Source organism: Protobothrops mucrosquamatus, unplaced genomic scaffold (assembly GCF_001527695.2).
Source record: "Protobothrops mucrosquamatus isolate PMUCROS unplaced genomic scaffold, P.Mucros_1.0 scaffold_257, whole genome shotgun sequence".
NCBI lineage: Eukaryota > Metazoa > Chordata > Lepidosauria > Squamata > Viperidae > Protobothrops > Protobothrops mucrosquamatus.
In genome coordinates, this window is record NW_015386333.1 from 105,929 (window position 1) to 124,842 (window position 18,914).

Consider the following 18,914-nt stretch of genomic DNA (forward strand, 5'->3'; position numbering starts at 1 on the left):
GTAGCTGCACATAAATAGTAAGCATGTGTTCAACTTTGCAGAAATAAATCATATTTATCTTTGCATGATGAAGAGACTGAATGCAAATCTGTTCATTTTGTGATTAATTGAAACATACAACTTAAACAAACTAACTTTTGCATATATTGTACCATTTTCAAAACAGCCGCCACATTTATTTCTGATCAACATTTGTTCTTTATAAGCAGCAGCTATAAAAAATCCTTACACACACAAATTAATTGTTGAAGACGGATTCAGTATGCTGATAAATCCCTTTCTTGTTTTGTTGTATGTGTTCATTCTGTTCATTGTTCCAAAATTCAGGAGAGATATTGTCAGGAATTTTATTTCAAAGTAGTATCAGAAGACCCATGAATGAATTGCTCATTTTCAGTAGTAGCAAATGCACAAGCTAAGCACTGAATGGACTCACTAACTTCATTAACACATATACAGACTAGAGCTTTACTACATGCCACATTGCTAGAAATGCTGGAGGCCAAAGAATATTTTCAGGAGAAATCAAATCCAGTTATCTGTTATTGATATTAATCTTAAATAGAAATTCTAGAAGCACACACCACCCTCATTTTATCATTCCCCCACTTACCAGTACTCTCATTATATGGGCTCCTATCTCTGTCAGGACTTACTGAGAAATGGTAAGGTTTCAACTCATTTGCTTATGATTTTAGCAAAGGCCCAATTTGCTTCTTCCATTATTCTTCCAGCGAATAACTCACATCTTAAAGAGTTTTATCCCCAAAGTTTCTACAAAAGCACATGAGCTGATTTTTTTTAATAAATTGATATTAAGTTGCTATGGAGGTACAAAGCTTATAGAAATGAAGTCCCACCATATTTTTTATTGTCTAGCAAGTTCTTAATATAAATATAAAAGTATTAAAGAACTTGCTTAAAGCTTCAGTGACTTATTCTGGGTCTTGGAATCACAACTTCTACATCCCAGCAATTCTATATTCTATCGATTGAGAACCTTTATTTTAGATCACCATTTAATAATAGGGCACAGGAATTGCAGTAGTCTATTCTGCAGTCATTGGCAGAATCCATGCTCCTGAATCCAGAAAACAGTATTTCAATTAGGTGGAATCCAGTGCAGTGACTGAGTGCCAGTTATATGCCCTACTTTCTTTCTTTCTTTTTTTTGACATAATGGATCTTAGGACCTACCTGGAGAACCAACAAGGATTTGTATCAAGTCATCATAAAGGATAAGTGTTGCAGGACGCTCTGGAAGCAGATAGAGACTTACAGAAGCATAGACTGCAAGGGAAAAAAACCTGAATTAATATAAAACTCCTTTTTCATTTAAAGGAGATAGAGGCTAATTCTAACATACAACCTATCTTTTGAGACATAGTACAAATAAGAGATTTCAACTGGAGGCAGATGGCAAAAAGAAAATCTGATCAAAAATATGGGGGAATGTACATGTTTTTCTAGATTGTGGTTTTAATCTTTTGCAGAGGTTCAACTGAATTCTCACTATTCAAACAATGGACTGAACATCCACATTTACAAAATATAATTTGTGGCTTCAAGTTGCTAACTGCCTTTCATTTTCTTTGGCTACTATCCTTAGGAGCAATAATTTCCAAATAAGGGACATTCAGAGAGGAAAGGAAAGTCAATGATGCCAAAAGGTAGAAACAAAATGATACCCCCCCCTTTAAAGTGCACTGTACATATATAAATAGTGGCACAGCTTCCATTGCTGTGTCATTCTGACACTGTTGTCAAGCAATATAGCTGCCCTGTTCTAAATGCAAAGCACAATTTATTGGTTCAAATATCACAGTAAATATTAGTTAGTTTTATTTCCAATGAAATCAGGACAAAATACCAGCAACTAGTAACAACCAGTTCTAATCATTCCCAGTTTCGGTTTGCTATCTACATCATGTTACTAATTCAAACATATTTAAACAAGACAGCTTTTTAAATCAAGGTTTGATTTCAAAGCTAACTGAAGCATTATGTTTATCCATCTCTTTTATTAGTATTTATCAGAATAGGAAAGTTTGGCTTTTTTGCCTTAAATAAATTTTCTCAGTCTAATAAATTATTTACATATCTAATAATTGAAAATTATTTACTGATCCAGTAATCCGATGGTAAAGGGAAAGCTTAATGGAAATTCAGTGAAAGAGTAGGAATATTCATTAAATCTACAATAGATTCTGAATATTTTATTTAAATAGAGCAATTCTATAATGAGTCAGCCTGGATTTTAATCAAAATTTGCAAATGCACTTTAAAAATCTGATTCAGACAATTTCCTTACAGATTTTTTTCTGGTATCACTCTGCCACTATGAGTGGCTTAAAACCTATTCTCATTAGTATTACATGACCACAATGATGGTTGGATGACTCTATAACATGCTAAAAATCACAAGCAGAATGAAATAAATTTGGCTGAACTTAACTTTAATCTCAATGCAGATATACTATCCATGAATAGAGCTGAAGCAAAGAAGAAAAAATGAAACTTGAATTAGGAAAAGAGCAGGGAAGATTTGATTTAAATCAAGTCGATTTAAACACAATTTAAATCACGATTTAAATCTCTAGTAAAAAGGCTTGATTTAAATCAATTCGATTTAAATCATAATTTTTAAAGAGCAACTGTCATCTCTGACACACTGTTGACTCACTGACAGTCCCATTCACTTTAATGGGATGGCTGGTGATGCGGCAGTGACACAACAAGGTGAGGGACATGGCGAGCAGCAGGTGAGTGGATGCCCACTAACAGGAGCTGTCATGATGGATCTGAAATGACAGGTGCTCTTTAAATGTAAGGACTCATTCTTGCTGGTAGTTAGAATCTTTAATATTATTTGCAAACAAAATGAAGGTTTCCTATTTAGAATAATAAGCTGTCAGGTTAGTAAAACAGCGATATCAGAAGCGATTTTAGGTTAATAAACCCATAGTTGGAGAACTACTCAAATTATTTTATTTAATTAAAACACTTAGGGCCTGGTTATAGATGCATTTCACTTCAAACAATCATACAGTTTGCAGTGTACATAGATTTGCAAAACAATGGGATAAAGGAATATTCCTGAACTTTGTTTTATGATTTATCTCATGGTTGCTATGAAATTGTGTGAATGCATCAATGCAGTGCATGTTATCTCAGCTTGCAGAGCTTGGATTCGTTGAATGAGTTTACCAAAAATGTAAATACTGTAGAACATACAGCCATGCTACATAACTAAGTTCCATTTCATGCTGAATAAACTAAATTATTAATGTATCTTAAATAGAAAACTATATTTAGATAGATTTTTACTCCAAAGCATTTGATTAAAATAAATTTGATTAAAAAAATCCGATTTAAATAAAAAAATCTGATTGTTTTTATTATTTTAAAAAATCATCAATTATTATCCACCCTGGTTACCTTACAAGTAACTCCTGATTTCTTACAGTTTTCTTCCCATCAAATTTCACCACTGAGGACACTTAAGACCTTACCCTTGACCTTGCTAATTTGTTAAAATATGTGATCCATATTTGCATGGAAAAGAACTAAGAAGCCAAAGAATTTGTTCTTGGCTTCTAAAAAAAAGCAATGTCAGGAGTTTCAATTCACCTTTGGATAAGATAGATTTCAACTTCTAATTATTGGAATGAGCCAGCTAGGAGTAAACAATTTCACAGTTCACTTGTGGTAAATGAGAATTCCTGCAGCATTATTCCATACAAACACAGATAGAAGTAACACCATAAACAATGGCTATCAGTGCAATCTCAGTTCCAGTGATATTCAGTCTTATCTATACGGAAGAATAGCTGCTTTCTATGCAAACCTGCATTTTCAATGGCATCTGAGATATTTCCCCTTTCATTTGATCAAATTTCAAATATTCAAGACTGAACCTTTCAACATTCATCCAACACACAGACCAGAGTTACAATGGAAGACTTTGCCTCCAAGGCCCAATCCAATTACATAGTCCATAAGCCCAATCCAATTACATAGTCCCTAAAATACCAAGATTAGTATTAAGTTACTGAGAGATTCAAATATAGCAAAATTGCAGTTTCAATATAATAATTAAAAGTTTAATTGAAATGGATTCTGATAATGAGAATCATCTAGATGCATTTGGAGTTGTAGAGCCATCATTTCCCCAGTTATCTTTTCCAGAAAATGAATGTTTTAGACTACCTTATGATTGCACAGAACTCTTGGATCTTACAAAATATCTTTAATGCAATCTTAAAGGAGGCACTGAAAATTATTGGACCAGTACTTCTTTTATAACATTAATAACTTTGCTCTACAAACTGAAAATAATTCATAATTGCAAGATCGGTGATTGCTGAAATTAGATCAGTATGTCATTCAACCTTAGATGGAGCTGACTGAATTTATCCATGATTAACAAATACACAAAGAAATATAGTCATGACTATTTAGGAATTTAAATGGACTCTATTCCTAGGTCAGTTTGATCTGTGTCAAGGATTCCTCCATTTCTGATTTCCAAGCACCAGGGTTAAGTCCTTTTAATCAGTTTCTCATATCTTCACCCATTTGTAACAGCCACCAACTTGAGACTAATCTGTCCATTATAAATACCAAAGAAAGCTATGTCACATTCACACTGCAGTATCATCTCCACATGAATAACTAAATCCAGTATGGCTACATGCATGGGGGGGGTGGTGTCAGATGCTAGCTAGGATATAGATATCATGAAAGACATAAAATCTTAAGATGCTTCTGATTGGGCAGAGTGGACACTGAAATTGACTGACAAGGAGCCTAGGGCAAACCAACATCAGATCCAAGATCAGGCTAGGTACTCAAGAAGGGATTAAGTTTGAGTATATATGGTACATAACAATATTCCTACACAATCCCAGCCACCCAAATGCAGCACCAAGGAGTTAAAACTGTCAGACTATTAGATGCTGCAACTGATAAATGACCTAGAAGTCCAAAGATCATGACCACTTCATCTCTACACCCTCCAATCCTACCCCTTTGAGAAAACTGTTGGGAAAAAAATAGACTGCCTGGTCTCCTTTATTTACAGGTAGTCCTCGACTTACAACAATTTCTTTATTGATTGTTTGAAGATACAATGGCACTGAAAATGTGAATTTATGACCATTTTTCACATTTACGACCACTGCAGCATCCCCATGGTCAAAATTTGGATACTTGGCAACTGGCATGATTTATGATGGTTGCACTGTCCTGGGATCATATGATCACCTTTTGTGATCATCTGACAAGCAAAGTCAATGGGGAAGCCAGATTCACTTATAACAATGTGTTACTACCTTAACAACTGTCTTGTTTAGCAATAAAAATTTTGTGCTCAAATTGGTCTTAAGTCAAGGACTACCTGCAGTCTTAAATCCTAGACAATAGATATTGCACCAAGTTATCACTGAGGAAAGGATTTAAACAAGATGGTAAGGAGTTCCAGGGACCACATCAAGTACTTCAGTTAACTATATAATTTAGCTATATAACTATATACAATATATAAGTAGCCCAACTATTTTCCATTGGAACAGAACAATACTATTAGAACAGTGCTATACATATTTTGTAAAACTGTAACAGAAAACTATTTTAACATATTTTTTTCTGAATTTAGTTGTAGAATACATCCACTGATGGATGCTTTCTTTTGTTATATAATGAAAATATTTTTCTTTGCATATTCAAACATAATTATAAATCATACTATTTTTATTTTATTATAACAATACAAATTAAATACAAAAGGTCTTCAATGACTTTATTGTATAACACATTTGAAATTCACACAACAATGCTAAGATTAGTTGGTTTTAATCTTGGTTAATTTTTGTGTGGCTTAGTGTGTCATGAACTCAATAACATGGTCATTCTAAGTTAGGATCAATCCTCAAAGAAACCTCAACTATTCTGTATTAGTTATGGGTTCCTGATCTTAAGGCAATCACTTCACTTGTACAACCTAGTTTGGTCCTACAGAATGGCTTCTCTAGACAGCTTCTTGAGTTTTTGTTTTTGTTTTTTAAAAAATTTACCCCTCACTTTTCTCTAGGATCAAAAGTAGTAACACAGATATAGGAATGGAATGGAATGGAGGCGTTGACTGTCACTTTCTCCATGGTGACTCAGTTCAGTTAAAACTGCTGACCAGCAATGGAACAACATAATAAAATACAAGTACTAAAATGCTAAAAGTTAAATACTTAAAGCTACATCACTAAATTATAAAATTATTTTGCACATAAGATTTTAAATGATAAGTACAAGGAATGCTTTTCATTTTTTATTATTGCAGTGCATGGTGATATTAACCTTGCTTAGATCACTATGGACCCTTAGTTTACTTTTTAAAAATACATGTATATGTTTATGTATATCTATTTCTATCAGGCAAGTTTAAGACGGCTTTCAACCTTCAGAATATAATATTTGTTGCTTAAGGTAGCAACAGAAACTTTCTCTACCTAATGGTAGAACTCATCCTACCTAAACCAAGTTAGTTATAGAATTGTTATGAATTCTAGTACAGCAAGGTTGATTTAGAACTCAATTCAATTTACAACACACACTCTCCCAAATTTGATCAATTATGATCCTAAGGTTGTGTTCTCTCTTCTATATCTAAAAATCCAGATATAGAGCAGAGATTCTACTTGGTGGTCATCTCTGAAGACTATGACTTGAACAAGGTATCAGGGGAAACCATGTTCCCATCCAGTTCATTGTTAACTATCACAACTACTTCAATGTTTTAACTGTTTTGGTTATTTTTTAATTTGTTATTACATTTCATACTTTATGCTCCCCCCCCCCATTGATTTGCTGAGATAGGCCACTATGGAAATCAAAGAAATAAGTATATAAAATGTCTTACGATCAAAAAAGAAAATTACTTGCAAGTACCAAAAACTGTAATAATTTGTTATAATTAGCAATCCTGCCATTTGGATTTACAGTTACTCGGCAAGCCTTTCATTTAAACAAAATGCTCATACCAGAGGTGTGTATGCATTAGAAGGACACAATGTCCCTGATAATAAGATCACTTTATTGACCCATCTTGGGATTCAGAAGCAGAGGTCACAGTTGGCTTTTAGGTGGCTATTGTTGTTAGTTTTTGATTCTAGGTAGGAAGTGCAGTAGAAGGAAGTCAGCAATATAAATATAGACATTAGTGTTCCTATACACATGATTTATAGTAAAAATGTAAATACAAACTTAAGCGCAAGCATACTATGTAAGCAAAATTTACTGAATAAAATTTTAACAAGATAAAAACAATACAAATATTAGAAAAGAAACAAAGAGAATAAGAAAGAATAGTGAATTAGAAAGAAAACAGAATACAAATAGAAAAAGAAAAAGACCAAGAGAAAGGACTATAAGGAAGCAGCTTCTGAGCTTTTTAACAACTGTTATAAATGCACTTGTATTTTACCCTCTCTGAATGAATAGTATAATTATAGCATAATTTTCTTCTTTTTATAAGTAACTAATTCACTAACCCACAAATCGCAAATTAATTTTTCTAATTTTTCAGCAAAAAGTCCACAAACAGGCTTCCAGTAGCTGGAATGTAGCTGTCAGTCTTTCTCTAACCAAATTAATTTAGCCATCTCTGCAAATTCTATCAACTTTGTTTTCCTTTTTCTTCTCTTATTTTTATTAAGAAAACTCCTATTTTCTTTTTTTACTATTTGCTATTTTCCTTTATTGTTTTTATTTTTTATTATGGTTTTTACTTTGTTAAAAATTTCTTCAATAAAAGTGTAAAAGAAAGAAACCATTTAAGTGTCCGTCAACTAAAGTTGGCACTCTTGATTTCAGCCTAACCAGAAGCTGATTGACTTTAATTTAAATTAAATTTTTAAAAAAAGTTCAAGGTTTCTCGACAGCTACACTTTTCTGTTTTCCTGCAATATGGGTTTCTTGTAGGAGTGTCCAAGTAGATTAAACAACAAGGCAATCAGAGGAACATCCTTTTTAATGTGCATTACATTTATCACACATGTAAAAACAACAGGGTTTTGATGATCACCTGTTTGCACCTACCATTTTTACATCATTTTTACCTCCCCTGCAGATGTACCTCTGGTTAGTTGCTGTTACAAACTTGGTAAAAGAATGAAAGTTTGCACATTCTGTACAAGGATTTTTTGTAACAGAGAACTGAATTCTGGCCTGGAAAATAAATTATGGATGTATTTCCTAATAAATAAGGATGTATTTCCTTACTTAAAACAGCTTGAGAAAGGTATCAGTGTGAAACTTAAAGCCATATAAGATCTGTCTCAGCCTACACTTGGAACATTATACTTCATACTACATTAGCTGTGATGGATTAGGAGTGTTGTGTGTGCCTTCAAACTTGTCTTACTATTGATTCCATTTTCTTTCTCCTCTTCCCTATTCATAAATAACTATTGATATTTCAACAAACTACTATCCATATCAATCTTCTGACTCTTTGCAAACAGCGTTCCAATAAATACTAAGGCAACAGCAATCCTAATCTAGGTCCCGGCAATTTTTGTCCAAGCCAGATGACAGCAATACTTTTATCACTAGACAACCAGCTATTTCTCACTGGGATTACCAACCATCTAATTATGCAACAACACACTCCAGATGATGAACAGAGATGGAATAACACTTGTCAATTTGTTCTCTGTATCTTTTATTCTTAGATGCTTTAGTGGAATATTAGACATGACTATGGAAAATAACTCCATCATCCATTATAACTAGCCTTAATAATTATATGATATCCAAAACATTGAACAACTCTTAAGTCATTATTTTGCAACTGAAGATGCTGGCATCAATAAGTGAAGATCAATATCCAGTTGGTCATTATGAGAAGCAGAATGCAGACTAGATTAAGTTTGGTAAAATCCAAGTAAGTTCCCTTTTTCTTATATTAAGACACTTCTCATGCAGCTTTCTGAAGACAGATATCAACATACATGTTGATATGAAATTCATGTAACTCAGTGGAATCTAACTTTTGCAATATTGAGAAAACTGGCCAAAGTTCTGGGATGATGCTACTGTCTCCAAGAAATGGCTGCTTAAAATATCTGAAAAATATTAAGTACTCTTCTTTTATTGAAGATAATATGCTACATTCCATATATTTACTAAACTTCATAATTTTTCATTTTTCTTGCAACACTGGAAACTATCTTGATAAAAGATGTATTTTTTGTTATCCACCCACGAAGTGCACATCACACCCAGGTCTTTCAACCAATTTCCCAATCACCAGGTTCTTTCAACCAATGATTACCAACACTCACGTGGTAGTTTGTTGACACGCCAAGGAACAGAGTTTGTAACAAAGCCATGCTTGGAAGCCATGACAAGGACCCAGGTGCCCAAGCGATAACTGATGGGGAGCATACTGATACCCTCATGGTCAGTGGTGCCTGAAGCTAAAGATGTTTGGTTGCCATAAACTTCCACAGCTGCCTGGGAAAGTGGGGATAAATCTCCATTTTCATAGACTTGAACTTTGATCACCACTTCTGGAGAAAAGAGAGAGAGAGAGCATAGAAAAATATATGTTAGGATACAAACCTTCTTCCCACTATTCCATGATTTGAATATTTATGCATTTTTATTACTCTTTCTAATCATCTTTGGTAATTGTATTACCAAATCCAATTGTGTTAGAGATATAGCAAATATGTGATGAATATGGAACAATCCACTTCCATTCCACCTCTACAGCCTCTATATTCTACTTCCTTTCTACCTACATCTGGGGTTTTTTTTAAGTTCCTTCCTATTTGGTTACTCAATAGCAATACCAGTATAATACAGTATTCTCTAATGTTTGACAACAATACTTCTCCTATTGTTTCTGGGACAAAATAGGATATATTTTCTTAGACAATACAATCTCTCAGTTCCTTCATTGAAACTGCTTTTCTTTCAGCATTTTGTGGCTGACATTTGCACATTTTAATTCTTTTGGAACACCACAAGAAGTTAGGTTTTAATTTATATATTGTCAGTCTCATAAACAAGCAATTTATAGTTAGAATAGACTTCCTTCTGATTCCAATTCTGAGTACCATTTTTAGAGCACCCCAATTAAAAAAAAAGTTTAAATTTAGTAAATAAATTCCTCTGCAACCTCAAGAGGGGGAAGAGTGATCACAAACTAAAAAAGGATACTCAAGCCCAAACCAGTGGTTTTTCAAAGTCTATTCACTTTCCATGCCCTTAACATAATCATGAACTCATGTAAAGGAAAATTACTTCAGACACAAAACAACCAAAACAAACAAACACCTGAAGCAGAGCTAGTAAGAAGACATAAAAATTGAAAATAAAGTACTCAATTGTTCTATCTGTTTCCCAGTATGTATTTTGTCCCATTGAATCTCTTGTCACTTTCTATACATCAAGCAGGGCTGGTTTACATCAACCCATTTCATTCTATAATTGAAATATGATGATTAGTCACTTGTAGCAAAAATCACTTTGCTGGTTGGCTGCCTCAAATATTCTTCCCATTCTATGTGCAAATGGAAAGATCTTTCAATACAGATATGGATTCAACTCCAATTGGCTCTGGATTTCAGTTCTCTGGGGACAAGACCCCAGCTCAAAAGAAGTCACTGGATCAAGGGGGATCTGAGACAATAATTGCTATACAATCAGATATAATTAGCCTCCAGAATCTTTTCCTCAAGCAGTCTTGTAAGAAATGTAGATAGCTTCAGAGTACAAGAAGCATGTGTGCTTTTCCAGTGTCACATATCTAACATGTACACATCTTCCCTAATATGACAATTTTAGAGGTTCTGAAGTACAAATCTCATTATCTCCCAATCAGACTAGACCCAAAATGTCTGAGCTAGATCCAGATAAAAACTGCAATTCTGTAACACTTAACAATACACACAGAAACACACAAACAGCAATTTAATGTCATTACTGAACAATGCTGATTAAAAAAAAATCCAGATGGTTTCAATAATGGATAATAAATTAGTTTTCTTTCAGATGTTGCTGAACTACAATTCCTGGTAGCTTTCTCAAACTAATCAATTTTGAGAGATGGAAGGGGCGTTGTCTTGCCTGAACGCCTTTTCTCAGCATGACGATGGAGAATCCACCAATGGGTTAGCTTCGTCCTCTGCCCGTAGAGACAGTCAGCCAAGTTGCCACACCCCTCTCCCTGGACCAGGAACCCAGTAATGACTGAGGCACAGCTGTTGGCTATGATTTAATGTGTTGGCTCAATTACCCCTGACACAGGACTTGACAGGCCCTAAGGGTGGGAGTGGATTCTCCATCGTCATGCTGAGAAAAGGCATTCAGGTAAGACAACGCCCCTTCTCCAGCATGATGAGTGGAGAATCCACCAATGGGACGTACCAAAGCCTCACTGTCCCTGTGGGTGGGAAGCAGGCTGGGCCTGTGTCCCACTCTCTGATAGTACGCATTGGAGGACTCTTCTGCCAAATGAGGCCTCCGCAGATGCGAATCTATCTATCTTATAATGCCTCACAAAGGGGGAAGGCGACGCCCACGTCGCTGCCCTACATATTTCTTCAATTGACGCCTGTGTCGCCCACGCTGCTGAAGTTGCTACGCTGCGAGTGGAATGGGCGGTGATTCGATTTGGAACAGGAAGCGATTGCATCTGGTACGCTCCTGTTATGCAAGTCCTGATTCATCTGCCAATCGTGGACGCCGTGAACTTCCATCCCTTTGAGTGAGGCTGAAAGGACACGAAGAGGGCCTCAGACTTGCAAAAGGGTGACGTTCACTTGATATAATGGCTTAATGCTCTGCAAACGTCCAGTGTGTGCCATTTGTGTTCTAAGTCATGAGAAGGCTGAGGACAAAAGTCTGGCAGTACCACCTCCTGCGTTCTGTGAAACAAGGAATTGATCTTGGGAAGGAAAGAGGGATCCAGACGTAAAACTACCCTATCAGTGTGGAAAATGCAAAGGTCTTCCCTAACTGATAAGGCTGCTAACTCTGAGATGCGCCTAGCTGATATGACAGCCACTAGGAATGCGACCTTAAGTGTCAGGCACCATATGGTGCAGGTCTGGATAGGCTCGAATGGAGGTAAGGTAAGGGCCTGTAAGACCCTGGACAGATCCCAGGAGGGATATATGTAAATCACGGGTGGTCTGTTGTTGGTTGCACCCTTGATGAAGGAGCGCACCATGGGGTGTTTGGCTAGTGGCTCAGAGTCACCATATGTGAGGACCGTGGACAGAGTGGCCACCTGTCTGTGGATTGTGTTTGGCGCTAGGCCCTTCTTAAGACCCTCCCACAAATAGCCTAAAGGGGTCTAGCTGCTGTTTTGTACACCAGCTACAATAATTTCTCCGTGTGGAATCATAAATTCTGTTAGTTGCAGGCCTTCTTGAGGCCTGAATCATGGTAATCACGTCTGGTGAATAGGATTCCTGTGTTAAGAGTCGCCATTCAAGTGCCAGACGGTTAACTGGAGCCACTGTGGCTCTGGGTGTTGCAGGACTCCCGAGGGAGATTCGGTCGTGTGGTATCTTCCACAGGGGGGAGACCGAAAGACTCACGAGGTCGGCAAACCACGGCCGTCTTGGCCAGTGTGGAGCAATAAGCATCACCTCTGCCTGTTCCTGCAGTATCTTCTGGATGGTAGCTTGCATCAGAAGGAGAGGGGGGAATGCATAGAGCAGTCCCGTGGGCCATGGCCCCCAGAGTACATCGGCCCTCTCCACCACTGGTGATGGGAAGCGGGAGAAGAACCTCGGAAGCTGGGCATTCGTCGGGCTGGCGAATAAGTCCAGTACCGGCTGAACGAACCTCTCTGATGCCTCTCTGAAGAGGTCTGGGTGCAAGCTCCACTCTGAGTGGTCTACTGTTGACCTGCTCAGGAAGTTCGCCTGCTGGTTCATCTCTCCCGAGATGTGTTCGGCCCTGAGGGAGGAGAGATTGGTCTTTGCCCAGGTTCCCAGTGACAGGGCCTCGGTCATGAGGGATCTGGAGCGGGTACCCCCCTGCTGGTTGACGTGGGCTTTTGCCGCCACATTGTCTGTGAGAACCAGAACGTGCTGTTTTGCCACTGATCTGTGAAAAGGGCATAGGGCCAGGTGTATGGCTCTGAGCTCCAACCAGTTTATGTTGTGCCTTAGATCTGATGGAAACCACCGGCCCTGCGCCAGCTGTGATTGTAGGTGGGCTCCCCAGCCAAATAAGCTGGCATCCAAGGTCAGGATGACCCAGGTGGGTTCTTTGAACAGGGATCCTTTTCCCACCGCTGGGGAAACCCACCTTGGAGGGATTTCAGGATCTGTGGTGGAACCCTTACTTTTTGGCTGGAAGAGCTGGTTCCTACTTTCTGGAACGGGAGTAGGAACCATTGTAGGTCCCTGGAGTGTAGCCGTGCCCAGGGCACAATTGCTATGCATGAAATCATCTTTCCCAACAGGTGGGAGAGTGTGGCCAGTGTGGCGACGCGTCTTCTTCGAATCTAAGTGACCAGGGCTCGAATGCTGCTTCGACGTTCTCGAGATAAGTAGACCTCGCACTTCCTTGGATATAGCACCACTCCCAGGTGAAGAAGGCGGGTCGAAGGAACTTTGACTCTTTTGGAAGTTTACTGAGAACCCGTGGTCTTGGAGAGTCCTTAGGGTTAATGTCAACTCTGATTGTGCTGCCTGAACAGAGGAGGATTGGATGAGAATGTCATCCAGATAGCACTGGATACGCACCGGGATGGTCCGCAAGTGAGCAGCGAGCGTCGCCAGTACCTTTGTGAACACCCTGGGGGCCGATGAGAGGCCAAAGGGTAGAGCCCTATATTGAAGGTGTTGACCTGCATAATAGAACCTGAGGAATTTCCGATGATCGGGAAGTATGGGGATGTGTAGAGAGGCCTTCGTCAGATCGATGGATGTTAGGAGGTCTCCCCTTCTGATGCCGGCCAATATAGATTGGAGCGTCTGCATTTTGAATTTTCTGTATGCCAAATGATTGTTTAATCTTTTTAGATCTAGGATTGCTCTCCATCCCCCTGAGGTTTTTGGGACGATGAACAGAATGGATAAGAATCCCCGTCCCTCCTGTCCCGCTGGTACCGGCTCTCTGGCCCGGATTTCCAGGAGGTGATGAATAGCCTCCTTGATGAGGCCTCTTTTGACCGGGTCCTTGGGTGATGGGCAAGGTATGAAGTGTCTCGGAGATCTGGAGGTGAATTCCAGAGAAAGGCCGAATCTGATGGTGTTTAGGACCCAAAGGTCTGTGGTGGTGGCTTGCCATCTGTGTGCAAAAAGGGCCAGCCTGCCACCAATGGAGGTCTCCCCGCTGTCACTTGGACTTACGGAAGGGGAGGCCCCCCGCTCCTTGAAAAGGCCGCTTCGACGGGAACTGCTGTCTGTATCTGTCCCTGTTGCCAGATCTATCGACCTGATGGTCTGATCTGGGCTGAAAGGAGCAGGAAAATGAAGGAAGCTCCGACCCTGCTTTGGGTCGAAAGGGCTGTCTGTGGGCATAGGTAAGAGTTCTCCTATCGACCTTCCCTGAAAGGTGAGCCATGACCTTGCGTTTATCCTTATTTTCAATTAAATAAGGGTTCAGGGCCTCACCGAATAGGTGGCCACCTCTGTATGGTGCAGCTGCTAACCGCCACTTTGCCTTGATGTCCGCTCACCATTGCCTGAGCCACAGTAATCTGCGGGCTGTGATATTGGACGCTATTGCTCTGGCGGAATAGTTGGCGGCATGTAATGATGAGTCCGCCATGAATTCTGTTGCAGCCACTAGCCTCCTCAGGTCATGGTGCATTCTTTCCTCTTCTGGGGAAACCCTAGCCTGGAGTTGGTGCAGCCAAAGCAGTGAGGTTCTGGCAAAAAAGGAATTAGATATGGCTGCCTTTATCGCCCATGCTGAGGCCTGATGGGTCCTGCAGAAAGTAAGTTCCGCCTTTTTGTCCTCTGACCTCAAGGCCTCCGCCGCATCCCCAGATACCGTGGATGGTGAAAACAATGATGCTAGGGGTTCGTCTACTACCGGAACGTCTATCACCTCTGATAAAGCAGGATCTATATTGAACAGCTTCTTATCTGTCCCCCACATTGAGGGGAAGGATCCTGGCATTCCCCATTTTTTCTGTATTGTATTGAAAAAGAGAGGGGGGCAGGGAATAGACCCTGCTATTAGTGTCCTGGCTGGTAGAGGGTCCCTCCTGAGGGACCCTTGCCTGTTTAATCTTGGCCATGCTGCTGGCCTTGTGCAGCAGAGATTTGAAGAGGGCCGGATTGAAGAGGCCTACGAAGGGTGGGGGGTCTGGAGATATGTCTTCATCCTCTGATAACCCCTGGTCCGTTTGTTCATAGTCCCCAGCGAGGGACATCCTACTTCTAGAAGATTGAGATGGAGAAATCAATCCCTGGTATACCGTAGCTTCCTCTTGGGATAGATAGGATCGACCTCTTGATACTACAGATTCAGCCCTGGGTTATGATGCATTGTGGAAGCTATGCCTTGAGCGACGGACTTGATGGAATTACCAGTGCAGAATACTGTAGCAACTGAGACCATGTCAAAGTGGCAAGTCCAGATTAATGGGACTACCGCACCCCTGTGATTCACTTAGTGACCAATACGCTATTGCCTTGTTGGTGGCAGCAAGATCAAATTAATGATACGACCCACACACAATATAGTATGTTGGGCAGACAGTTCCGATTATTTCTGTAATCGTGGGCCTTCCTTCCTTTTCCTCTTTTTTTTTTGGATGCACAATAATCAGGTAAATATAGCAGGAATTCTCAGTGGTTCAATTGATACGGTGGTTATGCTGAAAAGGCGATTCCCCCCCCCCGTCCAATTTCCGGACTCAGATGAGTTAAAGGAAATTGAAAATAAATTGATCTGTCTATCGTTGCATGAATCGGTTTGCCGCTAATACAGAGCTTGTTACGGTATCCTAAAGGGAGCCGGTAATCCGGCTGTTTGAACTTCGCGGCTCGGAAAATGGCGGCTGCAAGTGTTCCCTTTTAAACTACCCGTTCCTGTTGGAAATTCGTGCAAGGAAATTTTAATGGGTAAGGCGATGACAAGGCAGCTGATCTGATTTCCTATCCTCGTGGAGGAAAGATTCTGCCCTCTCCGTGCTGCTTTGAAGTCACGCGGTGGCCAAATATGGCGACCGGTCTTTGTTTAGGCTGCCGCAAGTGACCGGTTTGAGGCTTCAGCCGAAGCCTGCCGGAGCATTGGGATGCAAGCGGCTGAGCGAACGAACAGCTGTTCGCTTCTTTCCTTTCCTTTTCTTTTAAGGGAAAATAAAAGGGAAATAAAGAGAAATATGACCTGATCCTGGTGACTTCTCAAGACTAGAGCCAAGCAAGCATGTCCTCCCGGGCGAAAGACTAAATCGTGACTGGGTTCCTGGTCCAGGGAGAGGGGCATGGCAACTTGGCTGACTTAGTCTCTACGGACAGAGGACGAAGCTAACCCATTGGTGGATTTTCCACTCGTCATGCTGGAGAAGATATAATTCAAGAACATCTGGAAAGCTATAGGTTCTCCATCCTAGGTCTACATTTTGTGACAAGAGTGTCTGAATATAGTAAAATGAGGAGAACCAGGGCTTTTTTTCTCGGAGAAAAGGTGGCGGAACTCAAACCTGGCCACGCCCTCATCAAACCCTAGGACCGCCCCTTTAGAGAACAGGAATGCAAGTAAAATTTGGGAGGGGCTATTTCCGGTGCGGCCGGCCCGGAAAAAGGTGCCGGAACGCGGTTCCGCCGCGTTCCGGCTGAAAAAAAGCCCTGAGGAGAACTAATGCTCATATATAGTATTTAAACTCATTTTCAATAGAACATGACATTGAAAAATTACCGGTAGGTTAAAACACATAAAATGTTTTTTTAAAGAGAGACTAATGAAACCATATGATTGTCCTTCAAAATGGTTTCAGCAATAAGAGCTAGGGGAACTAGTGGACTTATTTAGGCAGCATGATATATTTAATAGAATAAGAAAAGGTCAAATCATGTTCACCAGCTTTCCCAAAATCTGGTACCCTCCAGAAATATTGAACTATAATTCCCAGACAGGACAGCCAATGCTGGCAAGAGATGGTGGGAATAGTATCTGGAAAATACCAAGCTGGGGTAGTCTGTGATATGCATTCAAAAAGGAAGCATGGCCATTTCCAGTTATCACAGTCAGGTGAAATCAAAATCCAATCCAACTAATCCTACATCTAGATTTTATTTTAAGACAGCTGTTTTCAGTAACACTTGAAAACCAATCAATTGATTGTTTTGATTTAGCTTCAAAATAAACTTATTACCAAATGCTAGAGGTCACTGCAGGTGAAACCAACTACCAGGGATGTAGAATTCATTTGTTCAGCTGTACAACTGAAGCCCCACCCACTGCCTTCTGCCCTGGTGAAGTATTGAGGAGAAACTTCTTGTAGTCCCACACTTCTAGGAGCTAAGAGGAACTGAAGCTAGGACACTATCTCTCAGGGCAGTGATAGTGCTGTCAAATGGACTCCCTGCAGAGAACAAGCTAGTCCACTCCTTGAAGGCTTTCAGCAGGTAGCTGTAATGAAATGTAGTCTGGATTCCCGGAGGGGCTGCATTCCAGTGGGCCAAGAGGAAATGAAGTTTAGGTAGTTTGGTTGGGAGAAAAAGAACTCAGAGTATATCTTTAATGATATCTTTAATGACCACAGGCGAGGAATCAGAAAGAAAACTGCTCAGATGTAATTCTACATATCCTGATTCTTGGAACCTCACAGTTGTTAAACATTGAGCTTTTCTAGAGAATATTCCAATGATGTTCATTCACTGTGCCATCTCTTTTTTACTTTCTATTTTTGCTATTTTTAAGGTAATACTCTGTCGGTTGCTTATGATTTGTTTTTGATGTTTTAATATACTTTTGAGTGTTTTAATTTTTTGCCTATTATCTGAGGATCATCAGATAAAGGCTATATATAAATTGGCAAATAAATAAAACTTTGCAATCTCTTGTAAATCATCCAGGATTTTACCCTGGAGTAAGGGATAGGCAGAGTGTCTTGGCTGACTGCATCTCTTGAGACCTTGGCAAGTTCCAATATGATCTTTGTTAAGAACTGCAGTGCACAGCATGCAGAGTACCAAGTAATAAGTTGTGTCAGCATTTCTGTTCTGAGAAGAATCCGTTCTGTGCCCCCACCTCAAACACCTGGCGACTTCCCACGGTCGAAATGCTTGTGCCAGCCCAACCTCCACCATTTCTGAGGCTGTGCTTCCATCACTATGGCAACAGCCTCATTTGTCCTACAAAGTATTTCCCGCCCTTCAAGTTACATTTAGATCTAGATAGCAGCATAAGCATTTTTTTTGTATCCAAGTACTGTTGATGTGAATAACCTCTTCTTTATTATTGGAATTTGTTGCCATGGGAACTGCACCCAAGAGCAAGACCTAAGTCATATCTTTCAGCAGGCCCTGGAGTAACCATGGGGTAGAACAGTAGTTTCCTTAACCATAACTGCAAAATTTTGTTTATTCTTTCACACTTTTTAATTATTTTGTGTTTACAATGGGTAGATGAGTCTTCTCCCTTCTCCAATATATAGTTACAGAGAAAGAAAAAGTCTTTCCAGAATGTTTCAGTGCTGTAATTTTCCCCAAGACTTTCTAATTAAGATTTAAGTATTTCTGTGGTTAAAATGAATGTTCTTCCAAAATTTCTTTTTCTGTTTCAGATGATACCAATTTTAAAAAGAGACTCTAATTTAGAAGCTTGGCAAAGAGGGATTAACAGTTTTATATGGTTAGGAAAAAAGCCGAGGGTAAAATTTAAAATTTTGCAAGATGCACGTGAAAGAGGGGGACTTAAGGCTCCAAATTTAA

The 18,914-nt window shown here is 39.4% G+C and overlaps 1 protein-coding gene across 1 annotated transcript in view; it reads right to left on the reverse strand.

Annotated features, from left to right (window-relative positions):
- FAM171A2 (family with sequence similarity 171 member A2) overlaps positions 1–18,914 on the reverse strand; it is a 54,316-nt gene that overhangs the window by 18,962 nt on the left and 16,440 nt on the right. The window contains exons 2-3 of the mRNA XM_015831522.1: positions 9,339–9,566; positions 1,198–1,290 (exon numbers count right to left, since the gene is read on the reverse strand). Coding sequence (XP_015687008.1) covers positions 1,198–1,290; positions 9,339–9,566 — 321 coding nt within the window. The remainder of the gene's footprint in view (positions 1–1,197; positions 1,291–9,338; positions 9,567–18,914) is intronic.